The 27,500-nt window shown below is 38.7% G+C and overlaps 2 protein-coding genes across 4 annotated transcripts in view; one reads left to right on the top strand and one right to left on the bottom strand.

The window, feature by feature from the left end:
• Nucleotides 1–23,133, top strand: MFSD14A (major facilitator superfamily domain containing 14A). 3 transcript variants are annotated; one of them, XM_073356951.1, is made up of 13 exons: nt 150–239; nt 2,345–2,423; nt 8,806–8,901; nt 10,626–10,688; nt 11,362–11,489; nt 12,776–12,890; nt 13,660–13,878; nt 14,225–14,338; nt 14,879–14,950; nt 15,647–15,759; nt 16,667–16,764; nt 17,612–17,775; nt 20,640–23,133. In XM_073356951.1, the coding sequence occupies exons 2-13, from the start codon at nt 2,361–2,363 to the stop codon at nt 20,844–20,846; spliced, it is 1,452 nt and encodes a 483-aa protein (XP_073213052.1). In that variant the 5' UTR covers nt 150–239; nt 2,345–2,360; the 3' UTR covers nt 20,847–23,133. The 3 variants fall into 3 exon arrangements, with proteins under 3 accessions (XP_073213051.1, XP_073213052.1, XP_073213053.1); XM_073356950.1 differs by lacking the exon at nt 2,345–2,423 and having other exon boundaries at nt 1–239; XM_073356952.1 differs by lacking the exon at nt 150–239 and having other exon boundaries at nt 2,344–2,419.
• Nucleotides 23,134–24,709: 1,576 nt separating this feature from the next.
• The window catches only part of SASS6 (SAS-6 centriolar assembly protein), a 30,451-nt gene continuing 27,660 nt past the window's right edge, over nt 24,710–27,500 (bottom strand). Inside the window, exons 16-17 of the mRNA XM_073356937.1 lie at nt 27,268–27,362; nt 24,710–27,144 (exon numbers count right to left, since the gene is read on the bottom strand). Of these exons, the coding sequence (XP_073213038.1) occupies nt 27,044–27,144; nt 27,268–27,362 (196 nt within the window). The 3' untranslated portion in view covers nt 24,710–27,043. The remainder of the gene's footprint in view (nt 27,145–27,267; nt 27,363–27,500) is intronic.

Here is a 27,500-nt window from a genome sequence, read left to right as displayed (position 1 = left end):
GAGGATCGCGTGATGTGAGAGTGACCAGTGCTGTCCCCCAAGATGGCGGCGGGCGCTCAATGAACGTGAGTGGTGGCGGCGCGAGCTCGGAGCAGAGGAGCGAAGGCCCCGCGCCGCTCAACATTCCCCCCCCGGGGCCCTAGGATGGTAAAATGACCCAGGGGGGGAAGAAGAAGAAACGGGCCGTGAACCGCAGCATCATGCTGGCCAAGAAGATCATCATTAAGGACGGCGGCACGGTGAGGCCTGCGGGGGGTTGGGGCCTGCCCTGGCCTGCGCCAGCTTCGGGGTGCGTGACGGGGGCTGGTTGTGGTACGGAGGGGAGTGAGGCGGCAGCTGGGGAGAGGTAGGCGGAAAGGGTCCGGCTGAGGTGCGGGGGCGCGTTGAGGCCTTGGCTGGAGGGAAGGGGCTGGCCTGGAGGCGTGCGGGGGCGCTGGGTTGACCCAGTGAGGCAGGGGGAGGGAGCGTGGGGTGAGGTGAGGCCCTGGTGCATGTAGGGGGCTGGCCATTGATATGGGGAGGCCAGGCTGGAGCAGTGCGGCCTGGGGGTTGGCCTGGAGCCGAAGGAGACATGTTGCGTTGGGGTTCCGTGAGCTGGGCATGGGAAGGGGCGGACCTAGCAAAGTGAGGCTAGTCTGGCTAGACCCCAGACCGGGGGAGGGCTATTGAAAAGCCCAGCACAGTGAGGGGGACACTTTTCAGGCCTGAGTGCACAGAGGATCTCTCTGGTTAGGTCTGCAAGGGAATCTGGGGTTGGCATTAGGAGTGGCCAGCTGCCAGTCTTCAGCTGGAAAATCTGGTCAGTAAGGGAACCCGACAGTGTCTTGTCAGATTTATTGACCGGACTTTCAAAGTCCGGTTACTGTGGGTGAGGGAGGCGAGGAGGTACGCAGCCATCACCTGTGTCAGCTCCTACTCAGCTGGGGCTCCCTCCTACCTGCCTCGTAGCTCCAGCTTCTAGCTGAGCTCCACAGGAGTCTCTCTTCTGACCTGGGGGAAGAGGAGTGCATGGAGGTGGGTCCGGGCGGGGGGGTGGGATTCTGGTATGCCTACTGAAGCGTTCTGGTTTTTAAATGTCAAGTTGGCAACCCTAGTTGGCATGGTAGGTCCTGGCTTGAGGGCAATGCCTAAAACAGGTCAACCTGGGACAGAAGTCTGACTCTAGCTAATGTGGTAATGAAGTGCCACATGCAGTGCTACATTGTCTCTGCTGTCTAGCTTGCTGGGAGATCCTTTATCTCAGCAGTTCTCAACCAGGAGTCTGGGGCCTCCGGGTTTTAGGGTGTCTGCCAGAATAAACCAGAGAGCAGGGTCAGTGTTAGACTCACTGTGGCCCAGGGCAGAAAGCTGAATCCTGAGACTGTTGCCCAGGCTGAAGCCAAATCCTGAGCGACTTAATTTTCTGAGGCTGCCTGTGGTATGGGGCCCTAGGCTGTTGCTCTGCTTGCTACCCCCTAACTCTGGCCCTAGCTTTTAATCTACTGAAAAACAGTTGTTGTGGCACAGGTGGGCCATGGAATTTTTATAGCATGTTGGGTGGTGGCTCAGCAAGAAAAAAGGTTGAAAAGCCCTGCTCTCGGTGGAGCTACCTGGGACCTGTGTGATGAAGAAGCTGCCCTATGAAGGGCTCCTGCCTCTGATGTGTAGTTTGACTTGAAGCCTAACTTGGTCTCCATTCCCTCTGGTTGCTTTCTACCAGAGCTGGGTCCATGCTGTGTTCTGAAGGTAGCACATGGGCTGGGCATAGGAACTTTGTTCCCAAAGAGCCTCTGACTCTTTTTCCCTGGTGGGGCTGTCTGGCAGCCTTGGGTGGGACTAAAACTATGTTCTTTGCTGCTGCCTCATGTGGGATCAAGAATTCTGGGCTGGTGCAGGGTTTTTTGCCATTATTTCATGATAGAGGGGAAACACCTGATAGTAAGGAAACCTATCTTATTGGAATCCATTTGGTCATCATTTGTTAGTTTAAAAGTATTTCTTAAATCTATACCTACTATGGTGATTTGCCTTTACTCTAAGTAGTAAGTTTATGAGTAATGAGCATTTGTGTCAAGACTCAATAGAAGGTAACTTTACTTAAATCCATGTATTTACCATTCTGTATAAATATGTGTAAGTCTACAATATTTATGGATTAGATAATATTTAAACTCTTAATCTTGAAAGGAAATACCAGCTAGAAAACTGCTGTGCATTTTCAGGTAGCAGTTGGTTTCACAATAGCCTAGGATGATGGCAGACTGTAAACCATTGTAGAATAGAGCAGGGAGTTCTGAGTATAAGAAGTAGGATGTGGTTCTGCTGTTGGTGAAAAGCCCATCTGTGATGTGCTTTACCCATACAGTGTGTGCATCGCCATCATGGGATCCTTTGGTCTTTGTTCTGTCTCCTTCGGCTTCCATATTCTGAAAAAGAATAGGTGGGTAAGTGTGAGACAAACTTCTGTATCAAAGTAGTACTGTAAGGTTTTCAAGTTCACTGGAAGTGTGATAAAATGTTTCCCAATAAATAGTTATTAAGTATTTTATCTAACAGAACTTGGAATACTTAGTGATTGAATGAAGTTGCCAGAGATACTTTTAAAATGTACATCTATAATCAGCATAGTTCGGTTATGGGAGAGAGAGAACTTGGTCCAGCTAACTGTAACAATGTATGTCTTGCTTTACTCGTGTAGTTTAGATATGATTTTAATGCATTTTGAAAAAATATTATTGCTTTAAGATAGGTCCTTCAAATAAAGGTAAAACATCAGTTTGCTGGTCTTTTGTACAAACAGCCAAGAACTGTCTTCATCAACTTGATGAGCTACTGCAGGGGTAGGCAATCTATGGCGTGCGTGCCAAAGGTGGCATACAAGCTGATTTTCAGCGGCACTCACATTGCCCTGGTTCTGGGCTCGGCTGCTGGCCTGGGGTACTGGCTGCCGGCCATCTCCTAGCTGGGGTTCCATCTGCCAGCCCTGCTCAGCTCGCTGCCAGCCCCAGGTTGCGGTTACTCGTCTTGGGGGCTCTGCTGCCAGCCTGGGGTCCCTGCCGCTGGCCCAGAGCTCAGCAGCCGTCCCCAGCTGTGGCCCACTGGCCCCAGCCTGTGGCAGTGAGGGGTACAGACAGGGGCAAGAGAGGGTGCAGCTCAACACCCCCACCTTAAAAATTGTTCCAGCACCACTGCTGAAATATTTTTAAGTCCTGATTTGCTGCTTACATCACTATCACACCACGTGGAACAACACACTTCGTTTGATGTTGAGATTAGAATGTGCATGCAAGAACTGGAATCAGAATTTTCTGACAGACTTCAAGATTTCCAGCGATTTGGGCCAATCTTTTCTTTTCTAATTAAACCTGAAAAGTTCAATGAAAGCGACTTGGATTTGTCTGTATTTCAGTGGATGGGTGTTGAAGATTTCAAAATGCAGCTCATTTAGTTAAAAAGCTCAGAATTGTGGGCATCAAAGTTTGGAGATCTGAGGAATGCACTTGAAGCTACTGAGAGAGATCGTGGGGCCTCTATTCTGACTTGTTGGATGTCCCTGCCAGTGAAATTTAACTGTTTGAAGAAAATTGCATTTGCAATGCTTTCAGCATTTGGATCCATATACCTGTGTGAACATGTGTTTTCACACATGAAATCTGTCCCCTGTCCCTCTTGGAGCCGGTTAACAACTGATCACTCAGAAGTCTGTGTGCAGCTTAAAGTATCCAAATACGTGCCAGACATTGGAAAACTCAGGAAGGAAAAGCAAGTGCAAATACGTGCCAGACATTGGAAAACTCAGGAAGGAAAAGCAAGTGCAAATACGTGCCAGACATTGGAAAACTCAGGAAGGAAAAGCAAGTGCAAGGATCACACTAAACTGATAAGATCTGCATTTTAATTTAATTTTAAATTAAGCTTCTTAAACATTTTAAAAACCTTATTTACTTTATATACAATAGTTTAGTTATATATTATAGACTTATAGAAAGAGACCTTCTAAAAACATTAAAATGTATTACTTGTACACACAACCTTAAATTAGTGAATAAATGAAGTCTCAGCACACCACTTCTGAAAGTTTGCCGACTCCTGAGCTACTGCCTAGATTACTTAAGGGTCAGAGGCAAAGCAAGTTCATATTTGACTGATAAATATCTACTGTGAAAGACCAATAATACTGTTTGTCATTTCTTTACAAAGTAAAAACTTATGGCATTACAAACATGTAGGCACATGTTTTTTACAGGATTAATATAGTGAGTGAATACAGACAGAGTAACTTTTTTTTTATGCTCCACTAGTTCATGCAACTAGTGAAATTAGAATTTCTTATTTGGAAACAAAAATTGAGTTGTTACAAAAGTGCCATTCTCTAATTTCCACTTGGATGGACTGCCTCCGGGGATAAGGAGAAAATTTAATGTATCTTCCAGTTATACCTAAAATAGTGCCTTCAGTGTCAGTTACCAATATTAAAAGCTGAGTGCAAGGCCATTTGAAAGTACATTGAGTTCAAATGTACAGAAACATAGAGTAAAAAACAGGCCTGCAACTGTTTGGGAAGTCATTAGACAACACAGATTGGTTTGTGATCTGTTTGTGCAAATATTTGCCTATTCTCAAACCCAGGTAGGGAAAGGATATTAAGACTTTATTTTTTGTGAGTTAATGACCTGTTGAGGCTGTATGCTGTTATACTAGACTATGTTACTTATAATGGCAGCAAGAACTGTTTAGATGCATGGATCGTACTATAGACAAAAACAAACAAACAAAAACAAAAAAACCATAAATTGGTCCTCTGTTCTATTCTCATCCTCCCCAATTCCTCACTTGCCTGACATGCTGAATGATATTTTGGGGAACAGGTAAATTGAAAGGGCCTTGAATTTCCCTAATTTGCAGCTCAGTAGCAATAAATTTAAATTATTTTTTATCAATCACTTATGGGGTAAAATCATTATATTTTGAAATTTTTTAGCCCCAAAGAAACTCAGTCCTTTTCTCTGCAAGAATTCTTTTCAGAGAATGGGGGTGTATATTTTCCTAAATAAGTTGCAGAGGTACCTACACCATTAATTTCAGCAACATTTTCTGTAAAAAGACTAGAGTATGGTGGCAATGTGTAGAAATGTCTTTTGGAATAATAATGTGGCTTCTTGTGTACTCTCTATCAGAACATCATTCAAACCTGATTTGGCAGTAATGTCACTATGTATTATTCTTATAACTCACAGTCCTCATTAAATTAAGAGGATGCTTACAGCAGTGACTGCAATTAGACTTCCTGTAGAACTGTGTGATAAAGATCTTACTGTAGTGCTATCCTCCTTTGTATAATTTGTTAAATAGCCATAGTCAAAAACAAATGAAATACAAAATACATTTCGTAAAATACTTGTGATGTAGACTCTCCAAAGGAAGGCAATAATAGTAGTTCAGACCCTTTCCTTAATTCATCCTGTTTTGATTTATTGCAATTCATGTCATATGTACAATACTCATTCTTCTCAGACCATTGATGAAAGGAAATTTGAGCTAGGATACTTGAGTCTGACAGGGTGAGTTAAAGCTTTGAATTGTTCTGCTCTTTCTTGTAATTCACTTAGAAACTTATTCTGGTTTGTAAACTATATTAATAACAAGTGGAGTCTCAGCTTTTATGATTGTACATTTGAAGTTGTCCTTGCTTTAGAGTTTTTCCAGTGTTGTATCAATAGAAGTATTCTTCTAGCTATAATCCACATACAAGTTCATTTTATCGTTGGCTTGATCTATAATACAAAATCCTCTTGGACTAGAAAGATGCCTATCTGACCTGGCAGATGGGGTTTCTGTAGTTCAACTAGTGCGTTGCCTGTCCCAACACAACTACCATCCTCAGAATAGATAATGACAAAACATCTGCTTCTACCATGAGTGTCAGATCCCAGTTCTGACTTGAGTATTTAGCTACACTTTTGTCTTTAGGCTTTAATTTTTGTAGCTAAAATACATCTCTGTTGTGGAAGATGTAAAAATGTTGTTTTGAAATGCATTTAGTGATTTCTCCTTTAGTTTGTTTATGCTTAGTTGATGCACACTAATACAGTGTTTTATGTGATTCATTTTCAGACTCCAGGCCTACTTGATGTATTAATCAAATCCCATGACAGTCAAGGTTCTGCAGAATCTTAAAACGTACATTTTTATAAATTTTTCTTGTACTTGGGGTTACAACAAAAATATTCTAAATGTACTTTGCCTTTTCATTCAGTAGACAGAAGCAGATACAGTAATTCTGAGAAGTTAGCTCCCTCTCTGTCAACTCAGTTGTCTGTTACTGCTTAAGCCTAATGATTTTAAATTTTGACACTAATTCATGTCTGATCATTTTAGCACAAACATCCTGCTAAATGATTTATGGCTGAATGCAGTGGCAGATAAGGGTAGTCACCTTCCCCCATCTCTTTAAAAATATGTACTGTTGTAAGCAGTGAAGCTCTTCAGTGGAGTCTCTGATTCATTTCCTTGACCTGCTCTCACCTGCCCAAGATTAGGTGTCAGTGGGGTAGAGACACTGTTATTTCTTCATGCCTTGCCCATAGAAATGTTGGAAAAGCTCTTGACCTCTGACTCTTGGGGTTGTAAGGTGGGTGTGTCTGCTGAGTAGCTGCCAGTATCTACTTCTCCTACTCCCACCCCACCAACTGTTTCTGTACTCCCTGGTACAGTGAGGAACCAGAGATAGCAGCTGAGAGGGAGGCTCCATTGTGCAGGAGCGAGTCTGATGCTGATCCGTAGCCTGGGAGGGAAAAAGAGTATTTGTTGCCCGTGGTACTTACAGAAGTTTACTGTTTGGATCCTGTACTGTAGTCAGGTTGGGGTGGGAGTGAAACCTAGAGGAGCTCCTGCAGGCAAGGGTAGTGCTGTGAGTTCAAGCTGTTCTCTGGCCTCTTTAAAAATTTTAAAGTCATCTCTACTCATTGGAAAACAGAAAAGTGTAGCAAAAGAATATTCATGAATATGCTGGACATGTGTGTGGTAACTAGGGAAGGAAGAAGAAAAGGGCAGAAGTAACCATGGTACTAAAAGTATTCTGAAACATATTCTGAAACTAAACATTACAGAATATAAAGCTTTTATTAGAGATGGGTTGAAACAACAAGCTTTTTTCCAAATCTGTTCAAATTCAATGGGTGGTGGGTGCAGTTTACCAATTCCAGTAGCTGTATTTAGACCTACTCCTATAGCTTTGGTTACAAGTCACTTGATGCAAAACCAGAAACTTTATTTTTCTGGCTTGGATGTAGCCAAAATCTTATAAGAATAGCTGAATTAGAGTGGCAGAAATCTCAAGATGGCAGAAATTTTGCAAGAACAGCTCAGAAGATTTGAGCACTGTTAAATCCAAATCTTTGTCTGTTTGCATTTAGTCATATGAACATAGTAGACCAAATCTAATTCAGGGCTGAGCATTGCCTCTTCATTCTCCAGTCTCCCTTGAGGGTTGAAAGAGTATGTGTTGAGGCAGAGTGTTTTTTTGTTTTTTTTTAAAGTCAAAAGAAGTCCATTTGGGTAAAAAGTATCAGAGGGGTAGCCGTGTTAGCCTGGATCTGTAAAAGCGGTAGAGAGTCCTGTGGCACCTTATAGACTAACAGACATATTGGAGCATAAACTTTCCGGAGGTGAATACCCACTTCGTCAGATGCATGCACGAAAGCTTATGCTTCAGTACGTCTGTTAGTCTGTAAGCTGCCACAGGACTCTTTGCCGCTTATGTAGAAAGAACAGGAGTACTTGTGGCACCTTGGAGACTAACCAATTTATTTGAGCATAAGCTTTTGTGGGCTACAGCCCACTTCATCGGATGCATAGAATGAAACATATAGATAGATACATACAGAGAACACAAAAAGGTGGAGTAAGAGGCTAATTAATTAAGATGAGCTATTATCAGCAGGAGGAAAAAAGCTTTTGTAGTGATAATCAAGATGGCCCATTTAGACAGTTCACAAGAAGGTGTGAGGATACTTAACTTAGGAAAATAGATTCAATATGTGTAGTGACCCAGCCACTCCCAGTCTCTATTCAAACCCAAGTTAATGGTATCTAGTTTGCATATTAATTCAAGCTCAGCAGTTTCTTGTTGGAGTCTGTTTTTGAAGCTTTTCTGTTGCAGAATTGCCACCCTTAAGTCTTTTACTGAGTGGCCAGAGATGTTGAAGTGTTCTCCTACTGGTTTTTGAATGTTAGGATTCCTGATGTCAGATTTGTGCCCATTTATTCTTTTACGTAGAGGCTGTCCGGTTTGGCCAATGTACATGGTAGAGGGGCATTGCTGGCACATGATGGCATATATCACATTGGTAGATGTGCAGGTGAATGAGCCCCTGATGGCATGGCTAATGTGATTAGGTCCTATGATGGTGTCACTTGAATAAATATGTGGACAGAGTTGGCATTGGCCTTTTGTTGCAAGGATAGGTTCCTGGGTTAGTGTTTTTTGTTGTGTGGTGTGTGGTTGCTGGAGAGTATTTGCTTCAGGTTGGGGGGCTGTCTGTAAGTGAGGACTGGTCTGTCTCCCAAAATCTGAGAGAGTGAGGGATCATACAGTGCTGTGTTTTAAGACACTTCCAGTCATTCATTATGCTTTACCCCTCAGTGGAGTTTCACTGTATCAGAGCTTACACAAGACAATTATTCAGATTCCTGAAACAGCTTGTTTTGAGCCATACTTCATCTTACAATTTCTTGCTTATAAACCAACATTCAAACAACTTTCTTATTAATAAAGCAACTTTTAAAATATTCTGTAGTAACAACTTTTTTGTTTTTGTGTTTTAGCCTCAAGGAATAGGTTCGCCTAGTGTCTACCATGCTGTCATAGTGATTTTTTTGGAGTTTTTTGCTTGGGGACTTTTGACAGCACCTACTTTGGTGGTAAGTGATATGGTTAATGAACTTCTTCTGTATTGCTTGAAAAGTTTAAAAAAAAAAAGAAAGAAAAAAAAAAAAGCTAAAATATTCAGTTCATTGCGGTATTATCAGAGCATTAAACTTGAAAATAAAGTTTGGGTGGAATTGAGCTGGTCTGAACTTCACACTTGGAAGAGCATCTCGTGTGTTATGTTACCAAATGTGGTCAAGATTAAACAATCCATGTAGATCAGAGTTGGGCTTGTTGATATTAGTCACATATCAACATATGTAATCTGTGCTAATTGCACACACTTTTGAGAAGAAATACTTTAAAAAACCCTCAAACCTTCCTTTCCTGTTACCCCCACAGACAGAGGTCTGTCTTGAGCACAGGAGTAGGATCTAGGAATGCATGGGATTCCAGTCCCAATTTTAAGAACTTTGTGACTTTGATCTTAAAGGATCATTACCGCACCTGGCCATTCTTTAAATATAACTCATTAAATATTATGTATTTTTCTGTACTGTCTTTTTAACCTTTGGTAATTAACAAGGTGATGGCAAGCAGAAACTTTCTCTTTTGTAAACATGTTTTCACTCCTGCCTAAGTAATTCATTTATTCTGCAGTCAGTGATATGATTTAACTCCTCTGAAATAAAGTGTGATACCACGACTGAAGTCTATGGACAGATATTGTATCCTGATAATCTGCAATATAAGGAAAGGAGATTTTTAACTTTTGTTCTTGTTTATATGCCATAATTGTGCACAGTGGTTTACAGAGATTAAGGTTAAACTTAAAAGTTTTGCCAGCATAGCTCTGGTTTAGGAAGTGATGGTTTGGGGTGTTTTTGTTATATGGCTATGGTGTTGAAATCTATAGGCAAAAACTTCTTTGCCTTGTAGACAAGGTTTAAGAGTCAAGCACTCATAATCTAATGTTTTTATCTTGTAAACACATCAGTTGACCTAATGCCCATTGTACATGTAGGCAGGCTGACCTAATTATGTTACACAGGGCACAAAATTTGCACAGCTCTGAGTGCTGTACCTAGATTGATATAATTTGTAGGTGTAGATGAGGCTTTAGTATGCAAAAAACAGTGTATTCAAACCATCTGAGCAGTACATATGTTCACCATTCAGTATCTATCTGTGGTGTTGTGGTACTGGTTTTGTGTTACATGATATTGAAATCCTTTTAAGCAAAATGACCTTTGTGAAAAGTAGTGTGTATTTGGTGTCTGAACCAGTCCGTCACATAAGTAAGGCGTGTCCTAATAATGTGTATTTTTCCTTAAATAAGGAAATCCTACAATAGTATTCTGTCTTCATTGAAGTAGGAATGATACTTTTATCAAACTTAATGAAATTTTGGTCAGTCTTGTGTGGTAAAATGAAGAAAATACACTGATTTTGAAGAACGTTCTTTCCTTATTTTACTAACCTGAGCTGTAGTGCTAACATTGTAGCTTATCCACTGGTGCCTTTATTTCTGGAAAGTAAGAAGCATAGCATAATTTACTATTAGAAACTGTGTAGTCTACTATATAAATGTCTGTAGTGCACTATTTAACAATGAGATTATTGATGTTGAATTTATTAATTTCATTGTGAATTTTACTGTAATTTATATTAAAATTGTTGGCATAATATGCCTCATATTAATCCTTGAGTCTGTATTCATATTTAGTGTTGTGAAATATGGATAATGCCATATGTAATGTACATAATTCTTCTATAGGTGTTACATGAAACCTTCCCAAAGCATACATTTCTAATGAATGGCCTAATCCAAGGAGTAAAGGTAGGTAGAATGAAAATTCAGTCTAAATCAATAAGTGAGAGTACAATTTAAAATGAATAAAGGGTACGTACATAAGTGCTGGTGCTTTATTAAGTAGAATAAGGAGAGCCTTCCAATATAGCTTTCAAGCTGTGAATAAAATGTGAGGGTAAATTTACCAAGGAGAGCTCAAATGCAGCACTTTATTTGAATAAGGTCTTGCTTTTGCTAAAATTTGTACTTGGTTTGACTGAGGAATAAATAGGCCAGTTGAGTAGCCCAAGATCACACAATCAGTTGGTGTCACAGCACGTAAGAATCCGAGATATCTGACACCCAGTCCTTTGCTCTGATTGTTAGACCACATGTCCTCAGTGTGTTGAAAAATGTTCTCTCTCCTAAATACAGCATATAAAAATGTAAAATGCATTTTATTAAGCTGTGTGTTGACTGCATTTGGATTCACATTTTGGGTTTCTGTGGGTTAGTAAAATTCAAATTGTAGGTAACTGCTGCTGAGTGGAAAAGGGGGATGAAGGATACTCATAGAAGATATTGCTTGACACATTGTTCCATATAGCCAACATTTATCATTAATCTGCAAAACAAAATCAGTCAGTTTCTAACAATCTTTCAACTATTGTATTTTCTTTCATTTCTTGATTTTTATTTAAAATTTGTTTTTACTTTTCAGGGCTTGTTATCGTTTCTCAGTGCCCCTCTCATAGGTGCTCTATCTGATGTTTGGGGACGAAAGTCCTTCTTACTGTTAACAGTATTTTTCACTTGTGCACCAATTCCATTGATGAAGATCAGCCCATGGTTAGTAGCAAGCATAGTTATTTATGGCTTTGTCTTTAGTGTGTTATTAATTACATACAGCAAGAACATGTAGCATTTATAATAGCACTTGTGTTCCAGTTAATGTACCAGAAGTTGTTTACTTCTTAGCACACGTCTGTGAGGTAGGTGTGGAAGTACCAGTCCATTGCAGAGTTGGGGAAACTGAGACAGGGTAAAGTGACTTGCTGAACGCCTCAAAGCCAGGCTTAGAATTTTGTATCTCCAGTCTGTTAGCTCCATGCTTCCTTCTAAGCCTAGTACATTAGTACTGGAGTGACTTGTGACTTTTTAGTGGTGTTTGCTTATGTAGCGGAGAGAGCCCAAGAACTTGAAAGATATATGGCCTGTGAGTGGCTGTATTGTACTTTTAAGCCTTTTGGGGGTAAATAACTTAATAGTTGAGAATAATTTTATACAGTATATTTCCCAGTACCTTAAATGTCTCTCTAATCCTTGCATATCTTTATTTGGCTGAAATTTTCAGCAAAATCATTTCAGTACTAAGTATATAGTCACTAAGAATTGAAAATATTCTTCAGAACTAGCATATACCTTAAGCACTAGTGTGTAATATTAAAACTGCTACTGAAAAAGTAGCTGCAGCTTTATTATAGTTGTGCTTATCAAATATTTGAATCTAGCAAATTTTGAGTAGCTGGAATTTTAGTGTTCTGTTAGTACACCTCCATTCATGAGTCTAATGTCCCTAGGACAATGGCTAGTTCACAATTGTCTCAAATTTTGTACTGCTCCTGCAGATAAATCTGAAATAAGATAGGACAAGGTCTTAGAACTAATAGAGGTCTGAGAGTCAACTGTTCATATTGTATCAGGCTAATTCAGTTTGCTATCTAGTCTTTTGTGGTCTCCCCATTTTGATCCCTATGCCTGGGTGATAGGCTATTTAACAGTTTATATGTTGCAACATGCATTTTGAGTGAAATAATTGCCAGTCTGTGGACTCAGGGCTAAGGCTAATGTTGAACAATCTGTAATGAACTATCCTAATTTAACCTACAAAGCCTTTTTTTGTAGAATGGCAAGTAATTATGTTGTACCCTCAGTGCACACTGGAGAGATTACATAACCAAATAAAGACACATTCATACTGACTTTATAAATATTTAAATTACTTGTCAGGAATACGTTGGACAATCATAGATACCTTAATCTATCTGGATGTGTTTCAGAAGTTTGTGAATCACTACAAATTACATTTTAGCTCCACTGAGCTGTTATTTTTTCTGATTCCTTTTTGTCCCCAGGTGGTACTTTGCTGTTATCTCTGTTTCTGGGGTTTTTGCAGTGACTTTCTCCGTGGTGTTTGCTTATGTAGCAGATATAACCCAAGAACATGAAAGAAGCATGGCCTATGGGCTGGTATGTACTTAATTCCTCTGTACATTTAAGCCTTGTGAGGCTCAACAACTAGAGTTCTCTTAATAAAGCTTTGTCATATTGCTGCAGGAGACACAAGCTTTTCAAAGTTGATATCTTTGCCATTATAAACTCTTATTTTGGCCACTCAGTTTTTTAAAAACACTGTTCCAAATGGAAACTTGGTCCTACCATCCAATTCTGCATCTCCTGTTGAATGTCTTGTTGTCAGCTTAAATTTAAAATGGCCATTGTATAATCTTTTCTCTCCATTCTTTTCTATTTCCCCCTTTCTTGGGTCAGTGTGAGATGTTGGCAGGATGGTGCTATTTTCCATTTTGTTTGCATATGCAGCTTTTATTATACAATGTAAATTCTTTGATTTTATTAAGAGCTGCGGATGTTGTGCAAATAAGCATAGTTTCTTCTACCACCCCCAAAAGAAAATGTTATACTGAGTCTCCCCCTTTATCAGACCTCGATATGTCCAATTAAACTTCACAAATTTGACACAGTCTTAAAGCTATACAGTGCTGCCCTGCTTAACCAAAATTTTTTCATTAAAAACTTCAGATGTCTGAAATCTGTGGTTGCTGCTGCAATGCCAGAGAAAATAACTGCATTAGTTCAGAACTTGTCCACCTTATTAGGGTGATTTGTAGCTGAGTTTCTGGAAGTATTCAAGGTGCTGAAAGTGAAGTTAGAGAAAGAGTGGATACGTTTGATCTTCCTTCCTGGAAAATGTTCTCATACTGACTTTTGTCTGTTACAGGTTTCAGCAACTTTTGCAGCAAGTTTAGTTACCAGCCCAGCTATTGGTGCCTACCTTGGTCGAGTCTATGGAAATAGCTTGGTAGTGGTCCTAGCTACAGCTATAGCTTTGTTGGACATTTGTTTTATTCTTGTTGCTGTACCGGAATCACTGCCCGAGAAGATGAGGCCAGCATCATGGGGAGCACCCATTTCTTGGGAACAGGCTGACCCCTTTGCAGTAAGCTATTTAAATGTTTAAGTATGGAGTGGTAGCTTGATATATGCAGATTTGGATTTGTACTGCTTTTGAGTCAGGAATGGGACTGATAGTAATTTATCTCGATTTGGGTTTTTAAAAAATTGTTTGAGGAGTTCCTAGGTTTATTGGGGAAGGGTGTGAGTAACTTCAAATTGCTGATTAGCAAATGCTGATTAGTAAGTGCTGAAAGACACGTTTTAACAGTGCTGTATGCATTAAAGGTATCTGCCTCTTTCCGTGTAAATTTTGTGAGTCGTTGGTTATGAATGATGAAGAGTAGATGTTTTCTGTTGTTGACTTTACAGCTGTGTCTTTTTTGTCCTAGTCACTAAAGAAAGTGGGTCAAGATTCCATAGTGCTTCTAATCTGCATAACAGTCTTTCTTTCCTACCTCCCGGAGGCAGGTCAATATTCCAGCTTCTTCCTATACCTCAGACAGGTAAGAATTTGCATATGAAGAAATTAAATTTATAGAAGGGCGTTTTCTTTGCACTTGTTACATTACTTTAGCAATATATGAGTAGTCAATATGATTGATGGCTGACAGTGGCTTTTAGTTACTGTGATAATTAATAAAGAGACGAATCTGTTTTCAAAATATTTCTCATGTTTCTTAATAATTTGCATTATTCCTTGAAGTACAAGTTCCAGTACATTGCAGTGGTTAAAATTAGCTTTCATTAGCTGATAAACTATTTTTAGTCTTACAGTATGGGGTCGATTTTCTTTCAAGTTCCATACTCAATGGTAGAAGTTATTTTCTGTCCCGCACTAGATCTTTCTCTTTATTTTATGCAAGAGTAAAATGTTGGTTTGAATGATTATGGGATCGAATAAAATCGGGGATGTCATCTTCTATTTCAGATTAAGCGTTTTTCTGGCTACTCCATTTATTCTTTCCACTGATGTCACAAAACATGAAAGACGTGTCAATGTACATTTGAAGTTTAATGATCAAATTACTTCTTCTCTAATGTAGATAATGGGATTTTCACCTGAAAGCGTTGCAGCATTTATAGCAGTTCTTGGGATTCTGTCCATTATTGCACAGGTGAATATTAATCTATAAATTTCACTAATGTAATGGGTTCAAGTGAGAGCGAAGTATTATGACAATCCCTGTAACTGTAATTCCAGGACCCAGTCTATCTGATTTCAGGAGGTTAGAATAGAAAAGGAAAGATGCTTTGAATTCCGATCCGATTTTATATGGCTTCCTTTTTTTCCATCACCTATTATCTGACCATTTCATAAACAATTCATTCTCAAATCCTGGGAAGTAGAAAAATATCACCATTTTGTGGAAGAACTGTGATGCACAGACATTGAGACTACCTTAAATCTGTCAGAGCTGGGAATATAATCCACATCATGAATTCTAGTCTAGTGCCTTAACCTTAATTTATTTCTTCCATAGTCACACTCCCAAACCTCTTAGAAGTTGATTCAGTCTTCTCCTTAAGCTTAGTTTGGGTTGAAAAATAGCTTGTTTAAGCCATCAGGGCAGGTTAAATAATATATCCCCAGTGTATGGATTTCTCAAGGGAAATCTAAATTGTTGCATGTCAAGAGCGAGGTAACAATCTCTTCACATCTCTCTCTCCATTATTACGTGTTTCAATCTCTGTCTAGAAAATACTACATCACATAACTTTACTTTGCTTCTGTCAAAACTAGTGAACTGTTTATATGTATTGCTGTATAGCCTGATTATTCACAATTAAAATTACATTCTTTTTCCCATCAGACAGTAGTTTTGAGTTTACTTATGCGGTCCATTGGAAATAAAAACACCATCTTACTGGGTCTGGGATTTCAAATATTACAGCTTGCATGGTATGGTTTTGGCTCGGAGCCTTGGTACGTACGTTTCGTTTTAGTTGAATTAATGAACTGACATATTAAGATTTTAAATTGTTATTTACTACTTAATAAAGAAACATTCACAACATTGTGTTTTTTTTTTTTTTACATGCATCAGATTTACATGAGAGGTTACAGGCAACACGTCCTTTGTCTCCTCTTAAGCTGGAACCTTTTTTTTTCTTCTTCTTTTTAAAGATGTAATTGGTTTGTACTTGGTGAAGTCAAAGAAATCACTACTGTCTGGTGAACCATCCCAAACCAAGAATTTGGTATTGTACTGTATGATTGACCTAAACAATGTCAATCTCTCGTACCAATATTCTTAAAACCAAAAATTGTTCATGGATATTTTTAATCTAAAAGGAAATGGACACTAAACATTGAAAAATGCTTTGTCCTCTTTTCTCTAACAGTCAGATTTTCTTGATTATTTATTTTATTTTTGGTCGTGTTGCTTGTAGTAGAGTGCATTGACTTGTCAAGATGTCAGCTTACATCAGAGCACTTCCCCCGCCCCCCCCCCCCCATTGCACCCTTTACATGTGCTAATGTACCAATGACCTAATGGGGAAAACTAAGTTAAGATAGCCATTTGGATGTTAACTCTCCTCCCAAATTAAGAAGAGGTGATCAAAATACATGATCAGTGCTTCCCAGCAAGTGTCAGGATTTTGCAAGGATTAGGGATTTTTCTGATCATCTCTTAAATGATTTTACACCATTTGTTAAACTCAGAATAATTGATAGGTATGAAATCCAGCAATGATGATTAACTTGTGACTTCACTATTGCATGGGGTAGTGTGTGCAGTTCATTCTAAACTTTGTAATGAGGTATATGGAAGGTAGAAATTCAGAATTCTTATCTTGATTCTTTCTCTTAACACTTCTATGTTTTTCAGGATGATGTGGGCAGCAGGGGCTGTTGCAGCAATGTCTAGTATTACGTTCCCAGCAGTAAGTGCACTAGTTTCACGAACTGCTGATGCTGATCAACAGGGTATGTTTTATAAGTGGTGGTGGTGTTGATAATTATAAGGAATATTCAAACTAGGGATATTCTGATCTCCTTACCACCAGATGGATCAATGCTGTCTTACTGGTACTCAAGGGTTATCCTCAACCTCCATGCTAGTTTTGCAGGACAAATTAGCCAGCATAGTAGTATGTTAATGTAAATGAGAAACATTAGTCTAGTTTTAACTTCACTGTAGAAGAGTGGTAGTTCTCAAAAGTGATACGCAGTTGTCAAAGGCCTGTGGACTGTTCGGAGGTGGTTGGGTTATACTGCTCAAACAAGACAGATGAGAATAGTGAGAGTCTCTAGCATAGGGAAAACCCATTCGTTGAAGGTAGCATAATACTACATCACTACTTCTCTTGATTCAGTACGTCAGCTGATCATGTTTCAGTTCTTTCCCACTGTGCATGGATTTACTCAATTCTTCAGGTGCATTTATTTATTATTACTGTAGTGTTTAGGAGCCCCAGTAATATATTTTTGCTTTTCTCTGAACCATGAGGCATAGATAGCTGTCAGAGACAGCATACCAGATTTGACAGCCTTTTGGTCAGAATGGCATAGGAAATGCTGTGTTCTGTCTAAAACAAAGTTTGTCTTGCCCAATGTTCCTCATTTTTTTTTGGTTCTGGTGTAGGCATGATTCTCCTCACATCAGCCTTAAAGTGGTGTATCCCAATTGATTTTATTGAAGTTACTCCTAGTTTACACCAGTGTAGGGAAAAAGTGAATCAGGCCCCATTGCATGTTAGACAATTGCCAAAAAGCATTTTAAACAGTCTTCATTGTATACACATTTAATTTCATGGAATGCCTTTTTCTTTAGGTGTTGTTCAAGGGATGATAACAGGAATTCGAGGATTGTGTAATGGTTTGGGACCAGCACTTTATGGTTTTATATTCTACATATTCCATGTAGAATTGAATGAACTCCCAATGACTGAAACTGAGTTGGGAGGTAACGTGGCCACACAACACCATTCACAACAGGTATTATTCCTATTTATTTATAAATTACAAGAAATGCAGCAAAGATCAATCCTAGACCAGTGGTTCTCAAACTTTTTTTTTCCACAGACCACTTGCAAATTGCTGAGGGTCTCAGCGGACCACTTAGTGATGTTTCCAAATGTTTGCACCATTAGCTAACTGTTGTTGTAAAGCACTTTGGATAAAAGTGCTATATAAAAAACTTTATAGTTTTAAGCGTTTTTTTGTTCTACAAATAAAAGCACACCACTCGTATTTTAATATCCGTAGTCTTACCTTTCTAATGTGATGAATATGCCCTCTCTCTCCTGTCGCAGCAGACCCCAAGCTGGGGCTCGGAAGGAGGGGTGGGGGAGGGTCTCTTCCTGCCATGGCAGCCCTGGAACTGGGGGAAGTCACCTCCTCTTTTTTTTTTTCTGGCCATTGCAGCCCTACATGTCCCAAATTCTCCCCCACTTCTCACCCACTGCCCCCTCCCACATACCACCTATTCCTCCCCAAGGCCACCACCTTGCCTTACATGTGCGTCTTCTCCAGGCACCTAATTAGGGAGCCATGCCTTCGCAGCTCCACTAATTAGGTGGGTGGCCCTTCATTCTCTCGTGTGGAGCAGCCCAGGCACTCATCTTAGAGGGAACTATGCACACCACATGAATAGAGCTTGCGGACCACTGGTGATCTGTGGACCACAGTTTGAGAACCTCTGTCCTGGACCTTGGGAAGGTGGGCGGGGGGGGAAGTAAATTGGATACTCTAGTTCATCTCGCTGCCAATTCAGGACTGTACCCTGTGGCACATTCTACAGTGCTTTAGTCAGTCCAGCTTTAAATGAATCAAGCAAAGGGACTTCTCAAACCACTTCTATTGTGAGACTCTTGACCTGTCTAATAACTCTTGCAATTAAGACAATCCTCTTGATATTGAGCCTAAATTTTCCAGTGATTGATTAATCCCGTTGCTCCTTTGGATTGCCCTAAAAAGAACCCCATTGGTTCACGTTTTTAAACACTTTCTATTCTCAGTCTTCTGACCAAGTTACACATCTCTTGATTCTTTCCTTGTATGTTGGTCTCTTTTTTGCCTGTTAACTTCTGCTTTTCTCTAAATTTTCTTTAACTTGTAAATATTTATTTCTGGTATTAATGTGCCCAGAATTATATCTTATGTCTAGTGAATATTTTTAAAACATGTGATTTAGACTGGACACTAAAAAGCTGAATATGCTTTGCTGTTTTCATACTTCCTTGTGGCGTGCTTCTTGTCAGGGCCTTACCACTTCCTTGTAGCACATTCTCCTCTTTATTTGACATTGCAAAACATTCTGGCCTGTCAATACGCCCTCTGCCTACAAGGAGGCAGAAATTGCCATTGTGGTCATAGATACCAGCCTATGCACTACTTCTTCATTCCTTGAAAGCGAGTGCCAGGACTGGTCCTTCAAGCTATAGCATATTATTTTTAAAAATAAATATCTAAAACTTACTGCTGCAAAATAAGCCTACAAGTCAGTCTTTTTGATGGTGTGGTGAAAGACAAAGATTCAAGATCTTGTTGTCCTTTATTTACACTTGACTGGAGAGGGGGATTGGTTTACTCAATTTACTTAAGTATTAATGCTCATATTGCATGAATGAAAAGAGTAGGACCATAGAATGAAATTCAGACATAAAGTAACTTTCTGGCTGAGATGGAAAAATAAGGACCACAAATTAGATCATAGTCCCTTTTGTATAGTTAAATGACTTCTTATGGTGTCTAGGTCTGTGAACACTGTACCATTGTAATGTCTACAACAGGATATATTTAAGGGTGAAGGAGAGTGTCTTCTGCTTTTGTATTTTCTGTTTAATTCACAGTCCTGTTTTTATTTTTTTTAAATAGTAGTAAATACCTTGGCTTTGCTTGTTTAAACGTAGCCGTTAGCTACATTTGAATTGTGGGGGGACTGATTTAAGATCTCGATAATCCTGTTTTCTCACACACACACACACACACACCCCGCTCTCAGGAAAGGTGAAAGAGGAGTGGGGAAGCAAGTGTTGCTAACAGTTCATTCTCTTCATAACTTGCTGTAATGCTGCGCATATCTGAGAATTGCATGGTGAAAGAGCAGTCTGTTCAGTTAACTTTTTATTTCAGTACCTTATGCACATTACTTTCTGTCTTCGGGCTTGTCTCCACCGCAACAGTGAGTTCAAGTTTCTCCACTCTAGCCTAGTTCCAGTGAGAGTGACCACATTGTTGATGCAATATTTGAGCTACACAGAGCGAATGGATTAGCAGTTGATGTTGGATTACTATCTCCAGTGTCAGCAGCATTCCTGTTTCAACCTACTCCCAGTCCCAGATGGACCAGCAAGCTAGAGATTTGTGTGTTTGAAAGGAGCTGGGTTAGGGACAAAGCGAGTTATACCTCAGGTTAACAGGGCGGTGAAGACCAACCCTATACTTCATCTGGTAGCTACAGTGAGTTTTTAACTACTTGGCTGGAAATAGCAGTTCAGCTGTATGATTCTCTAAGTTTGTATTTCTGGCAGGTAAGACATTAGGCAGTAGCATGTTTCCTGTGAAGTTAGAAGAGAATTCTGCAGTTTAAAAAACACCCAAAGAGAAACTCATCTAACAAGTTTCTCCTCTTCTGGATTTCCTCCCTCAACCTTTGAAAATAACTATTGTTCATCTATGAATAAGGTTTACTAGGGCTGGGTATTGAAATAGCCCACTCATTAAGAGTGTTCTGCCCTAAACTAATTAAATGGTAAAATATTTTTAAGTACAGAGCCTGATGTGAAACAACCAGTGTCTGTGAACTATGGATCTACTTAACTGTTCCTCTAGAAAATAAATGTTCTTGTTATTTTCAGAACTCCATAATTCCTGGACCCCCATTCTTGTTTGGAGCATGCTCTGTGCTGCTGGCTTTGCTTGTTGCCTTGTTTATTCCTGAACACACCAATCTAAATGTACGGTCCAGCAATTGGAAAAAACACAGTGGCAGTCATGGTCATCCACACAGTCCACAGGCCCCTGGTGAGGCCAAAGAACCTTTACTGCAAGACACAAATGTATGATGACGACAAAATCCAGAAAAACGTTTTTATATTTCATAGGTCTTGTTTCCAGTTCTGGATACATTCCATTTACATAAAAAATGTAATTTCTTAACGTTCTCTTCAGAAATGTATCTTTCTGCATGAAATTTGTAGGAACTACAGACACAGAACTGGAAATTTCTCCAAAGATGTTACAATTAAATTAACTTGCTTTTAAAAAGAACAGACTAAACACTGGTCTCATACTATTAATATAATTAACCTTTTCATCCTGGTTCTGAGACAAAAAGGAAAACATATTCAAGGTATCAGCATGTGTCCCTGTGTCCATTTCCTTAAGGTGTAAAGCTTTAATTCTCTTCATGCTAAGTCTCAATGAGACATACTAGCATATTTGTGGACCCATTCATTTTATGTTGTAAAATTTTGGGTCAGATGGTACAAAGCCTTAACGTAAATGCACTCAAGTAAGGAAAAGGTGAATTGGTTTCATTTTAAAAACACTGTATGGGAGGTTTTATTAAGTTTCTACTAATACAAAATCATGTGGTGAGCACGCTTGCTGAACAATAAAAGTTCTTTGTTTAAGTGCATTAGTCTAATTCTTCCTAATTTTTGGAGTACAAGATAGTATCAAACAGTATTTAAATTTAGGGGGTCTTTTGAGCCTAAAGATTTTAATATTGGCTCTAAAACTGTTTTCTCAAATACAGTTTGTTTATACCACTATATTTCTGATGTTTGCGTAATCATAAGGACCTCAAAACTTGAATACACAAACTGAAATATAAGCTGATAGCCTTGAGAATGTCCGTGTGCTATATAGTGGCCTTTCAGGACTGGCTAGTAACTTTTTACTTTTACAGAGCTAATGTTTTAGTCCTAAATTTTCAGGACCCTAGTTCAGGAGAGAGCTTTATACAGTTACTGATGTGAATTTCTCTAAAAATGTATATTTTTGTGTCCAGTTGTATTATTTAAACAAGTATTCCTTTGTATAAATTGTGTATAAAATATAGTTTAAAATGTTTTCATTTTGTGGTTACTGCTTACTGGTTTTTTAACTTTGAACATGCACCGTGGTTGATGGAGCGCTGGAAAATGTGTAAATATATTGTTAATAAATCAATATTTTAATGAATTTTTTAAGATGGTCTTTGACATCAATTTAAACCATATACAATCTATATGAATTCTGTAATGTGTCTTGTAGCCTGCTGAACATATTGTAGTCTTAATATTGCTTTCTTACTTCCTGTCAAGTTTTTGGGTTCCTTAGTGCTTTGAATGTAATTTGATTCAACAGACAAATACCAATTGTAGGTAAATTGTGTGAATATTTTACCCTTTTCATTCCTGCATACCTGTAACAGCTTATTTGTCCTTGTACTGCAAAATTTTCATGAAAAGCTTTCTTAATAGTGGTATTGTATTAAATCCAGAAGAAACTAAAATAACGGGCAATCCGTTGCCAAGTAGAGCGCTGCCTGGGACAACATTTTTAATCCTATTCCTGTCCTGCAATACCCACTCCCATCCACAAAAACCTTAAATCCTGCAAGGGAGATTCCCCACTGTTACTAAAAAAAAGTCTTTATATATAAATATATATATAAAAAAAAGCATTCAAAACAATTTTGCCTACTGCAGGGCTCTACCTTATTTAATTTAAACTTGAACTTGCCATATTGACATGAGCAAGCTGTTTATACCTTACATCAGGTTTGCTCTAAACCTAAGCGTGATGCACCTAGCCTGTGAATGATACTTACTCTGATAAATGTACAGCTGGCCCTCCCTGTGTTTTGGAAAAAGGAGTATGGCAGATACTGTAGTAATAAACTTTCTTCTGATAGAAGGTATTCATTCATTTGGATACAAGTTCCTAATTTTTCCATCAGGGAAGTGGGGGTGGGTAGGCTGTAACTCACATCACTTGCCATAGGAAACTTGTATATGGATATTTGAGGGGAATGACTGGGCCTACCTACTTTTATAAGTGAAGCATCAAATCAGGATGTAGTAAAAGATCCTGTCAGTTACATTTTGAATAAAAACAAGATAATCAGTATCTTTCCCCTGCAAAAAAGGGCAAACTAATACACAATGCTAACCTCAAATGTTAGTATCAATATTATCAAAACTTACTCACCAACTAACTTTGGAGTGACTTAAAGTATGTTCAGTGAATGTTACTGGCACACCACTCTTTTCTTAATGTTTAATTTTCTCATTTTTGCACCCACCTTGCCATGTAACATGTAGTAAAAGAATGTTACTGAATAAAATTAAGTAAAAACCCTAATCTTAAACTAACTTGGTATTAACTCATTTACCATTGAATTAATGGGCCACATACCTGAAGCAGGCCACTTCTAATTAAAAGATGGACTTATACTCAGTATTTTTTTTCTTGGACTACAGCACTGCAAAAGGAGTTACCAGTAATTTTTGATATAAGAAAAAAGGTAGAAAGTATTGTCAAGCAGCAGCCTCTAACAATTAGGTTAGGTTAAACTTAGCTAAAAATTGTTGATGTCCTTGCCATGCTAGCAGATGATGTGAAGTTAACTTCATTATAAACCATTAAATGAGATACAAAAGAATGGGGAAGGCAAAGTACAACAATCATCTTACAACACTTGAAAAATAGAACTGCATTTTAATGTTAGCATAAAGCAGAGTCCAGTCAGATGAAAAGAAATTGCTGTCTGATTCTAGTAATTACAATCTGTTATCTAGTACACAGATGACTACTGTGTGAATAAAATTCTCTCTCTGCTGTTGCCTGTATTCAGTATCCGAGTCTGCTTAAACCAGCTCTTCTTCCCCTTACTAAATGAATTACACATAGGGCCTGAGCTAGTATCACCTTTAGCTAGCAGTAGAATCAGAGCCACCTGCAGGAAAGGAAGGACACTGACAAAACAGCCAGGCATGTTATTACTTTGTCACCCTGTTAAAATGCCTGCCTCTTTTTAACATGGAGGAATCAATTTCAGTGATTACATTCCATCTGTGTACAAGTGATAGTACAGTCTTACACATAAATGATGAGAGTAGCTCTGGCCAAATGCAAATACATGCACTCAGGCTGTTTGGCCTCTTTGGGTAACTTGTCAGCTGCATGATTGCCAAACCCCCTGCCCTCCAGGTTTTATGCATGTAGTTTTTTAACCGTAGAAGTTCCTTCTACCTTTTTTTAAAAGAAAAAGCCACCAGTGTAATACTTTACTAATGTACCATTTTCTCACTTAAATTGCTACTAAGCTGCTTTGAGCATTTATTTTGTACAAGTAGCAACTATGCAGGCATCTTGCTTGTGGGTCTAACTGTCTGAGGTAAGTGTTTTGGATATTTTAAAGCCTTAACGACTGGAGCAAGATAATGTAAGAATTTCTGTCATTACCACCCCCTTTCAAGTAAATACCACCACCAAACTGACAGTAAATTAATCTTGCTTAGCTGATGAGTGCTTAAGATATGGATTCTCAAACTTTTCCCATGCATTGTGTAGGGTACCTGGATGCTGGGCTGTGAATGCCACTGGGCAGCAAGGTGGCATACCATCTGAGTTCTTTCGTAGGATCTAGGCCCCATTCTTCAAGTTTCATACTGATTTCCAATACTACTGCATTATGTGAAAGTATATTTAGTCATTTTATAAAAATTTTCAGTTAGCTGTTCTGAGCAGCTTTTGTAAATCCTAAATTTTTGGACTAAGCAGCTTGATAAGTGGGCCATCAAGCTCTGTCTGGCAAAATGGTACCATTTCCTGGTCTGGACTATAGTGAAATCATTATAACTTTGCTCTAATTCTCATTTTAAATATTTGAGTGTGTGAAACCACTCTCTCTGTTTCCATTTAACTGTAAGTCCACTGTAGCTGAGCAGAAACATTTTTACTGAAACCATTTTAATATTTCCATTAACATGTACACTTCCAAAAGCAACTATACACACACACAAAATACAAATTGATTATAAACAAATATACAAATTTTACACTCCAAAATGTTTGTTTACAGAGACAGTAATGTGCAAAATTAGGGTGATTAGCAACTCAAACATGCCCATATAATTAAGGGAAAGAGAAGGAGTAGATTCTGATACAATTCAAGTGTAGGAGCTAGGGACATAAATTGAGTCCAAGATACTGGAAAATGCCCAACAACTGTCATTTTAAGTTATCTAGTTTGAGATTAGAATATGGTTCATATAAATTGCAGGGAAAAATTTACTACTCAATTCCATGTAACTGGCTTCCTCAGTCTTCACTGGGACACTCAGGGGAAGAACACAGACTCAGGTTGTAGCATAATTTCACCAACGAACCCAAGTATTAAAATGTATCCAAACCTAAGTGGTAAGTACAGTTAAATTGACTTGATATGTTCTGTACACCACTGTAGTCACCCTTGAAGGCATCTTTGATTACAGCAGTAGAATATGAAATGGATTCCAGATGTTCTAATTAATGCTTCATAAAATTACTGGAACAAGACAGTTCAGATACTTGGTTGTAACTTCCAGTGTATTACAAACTAGCCCATTGTATGTGGAATCATCTGTCATGGTGAGAGAGATAGACACACAAAAATAATTAGGGGCTGTGACAAGATGTGAAATTTGTAGCCATAACTCACGTTTGTGCTTTCACTGAGGTAAATATTTAGGATCTCATTTTAAAGCAGCTAATTTAAATATCTGACTAGTGATCCACAAGATACAAATCTGCACACAAATATGTTCACATATGTAAAAAAGTAGTTGGTTTAAGAAAGCAATTTCCAAGCCAAAGAGAAAGAAACCACATGAAACCTACATTAAATAAATTTCCTGCAAACTTTTAATGCTAGGATGTGTCTCTGTAAGAACATGAGTGATCCCATAATGCTTCAACTCTTACATTTACAGAATTTAATATGCTTCAAGTTTAAGAAATTAGCATGAGTCCTAGGCCAGAAGCAAAGTGCTCACTCTTTCGCCCCTTACGTTCTTGTAACTGAGCTTCTGAAGATGTGTCTATACTTGCAGTTACAGGTTGTGATTATAGCTCAAGTAGACATCCCCAGTCCAGCCAGTTTGGGTACTGGAGCAGTGAAGCTGCAGCAGGTGCTTCAGTGTGGGCTGTACAAGCCTGCCCAGAACCCTGAGTAATTACTTGTAGAGCTAGTCCAGAGTGAAGCAGTTTCATCGCTGTCGTATTTGAGCTAGCTACATTAAAGCTAGTTCAGGTATGTCGACTTAAGACTGCAACCACATCCTGTGATCGCAGTATAGATGTACCCGACAGGAAACAGTGTTTCATAGGTGGCAGGCCAATAAAAGGATACTCCACATCCTGCTGCATGTTACAGAGATGAATGCCAGAGTGTATATTTCATCCACACGTGGAGATAATATGCAAATAACGCAGATCCACACTGCCAAAATCCTGTATAAGGAGAATATAATACACCGCCTGGTCCTAGCTGACCTGGGTCATTACACTGGTATCCTGACACAAGTGTTGATTTAGGGGCTAAGGAGCCCAGAATAGTAAGTTCAAAATGCTATGCAAACATGTCTTTCAGTATAAAAACCAAAAATTAGATTCAAACTCTAAACAGATGTAGGAATAACTTGGGAAAAGAAGTTTCCTATATCTGGAAACTGCCCAGCACAACTACCACTGACTTTAGAGATTGCTGAGGGTGCTATGCACCATCCAGAAGCAAGATCCTAAAGTAACAAGGTATTTTCAAGGAGAAACTCCAAGCAGGACTGAGTTTCAGCATAATGATAGAACTAATAGCAGTATCATTAGTTTGTGGATTTTTGGCAGGGGAAAGATTAAAATAGGTTGTTTACTACACAAACTCCTCTATGTGGGTCTTGTTGCTCAGTAACCATTTATAAACCTTTTAAAAGGTTTGGTCTCATTTTATGAATAATTATTTCTAAACATTTCCATGTGACTTAAGTAGTTAATATTTTTCCCCTCCCTATTTTACTTTTCTGGCTGGAATTGTATACTGAAATCTATGTAAATCCATTTGCTTTCTCCACAAAAGCCAAAGATTATACAAATGTATAGTAAAGTTAACTCATTTTCCACCGTTACTGTAACATTTTGACTGACATTTTAAGGAGTAATAATTGTGTTTAGTATTTTAATTAAAAGCCATCCAAAATCTTCGATAGTTGGTAAAATAAAAGATTTCATTTAATGATTATGTTGTTTGCAATCCAGGGAAGTAAGCAGAGGCTGCAGACTGTACTCCGGGTTTTGATGAAGTTAATGTTTTTGTTGATGTGGAGGATTTCGGATACTCTGCAAATGGGGGGGAAAAAAACTCTATTAACTTTGGGGGGTATAAGTAGCACCTTCTTAAAGCAGAAAGAATTTTGAAATAAGAGATTTTTTTTACTTTCATGGAACTACCGCCATTCCTACCTGAGGAGTTAAATGTATTTTGGCTGAGACCTCGTAAAGGAATGCTGTCTTCTCTTTTCTTTAAATACTTCAACTCCAATCCCAAGTTCTCACCACTAACCAAAAGAAAATAGAATCATGCTTAAAATAGGAAAATTTAACACTTCTTTGTTTACCTAATTTTGTAAGCTTGCGTTTTTAATGCAGTAAAGCTCACTAGTAATATACTTAGGGCCTAAAATAAAGGCCCTTCA

This window comes from Lepidochelys kempii, chromosome 8 (assembly GCF_965140265.1).
Source record: "Lepidochelys kempii isolate rLepKem1 chromosome 8, rLepKem1.hap2, whole genome shotgun sequence".
Taxonomy (NCBI): domain Eukaryota; kingdom Metazoa; phylum Chordata; order Testudines; family Cheloniidae; genus Lepidochelys; species Lepidochelys kempii.
The sequence above is the reverse complement of the archived record's forward strand: the minus strand, read 5'-3'. Positions and strand labels throughout refer to the sequence as shown.

Excerpts from the sequence above, each read along its gene's own strand:
- MFSD14A (XM_073356950.1), top strand. The coding sequence starts at position 153 with ATGACCCAGGGGGGGAAGAAGAAGAAACGGGCCGTGAACCGCAGCATC. Across the intron at positions 240-8,805 it reads TCATTAAGGACGGCGGCACG|CCTCAAGGAATAGGTTCGCC; the intron begins GTGAGGCCTGCG and ends TTTGTGTTTTAG. Across the intron at positions 16,765-17,611 it reads TGCTGATGCTGATCAACAGG|GTGTTGTTCAAGGGATGATA; the intron begins GTATGTTTTATA and ends CTTTTTCTTTAG.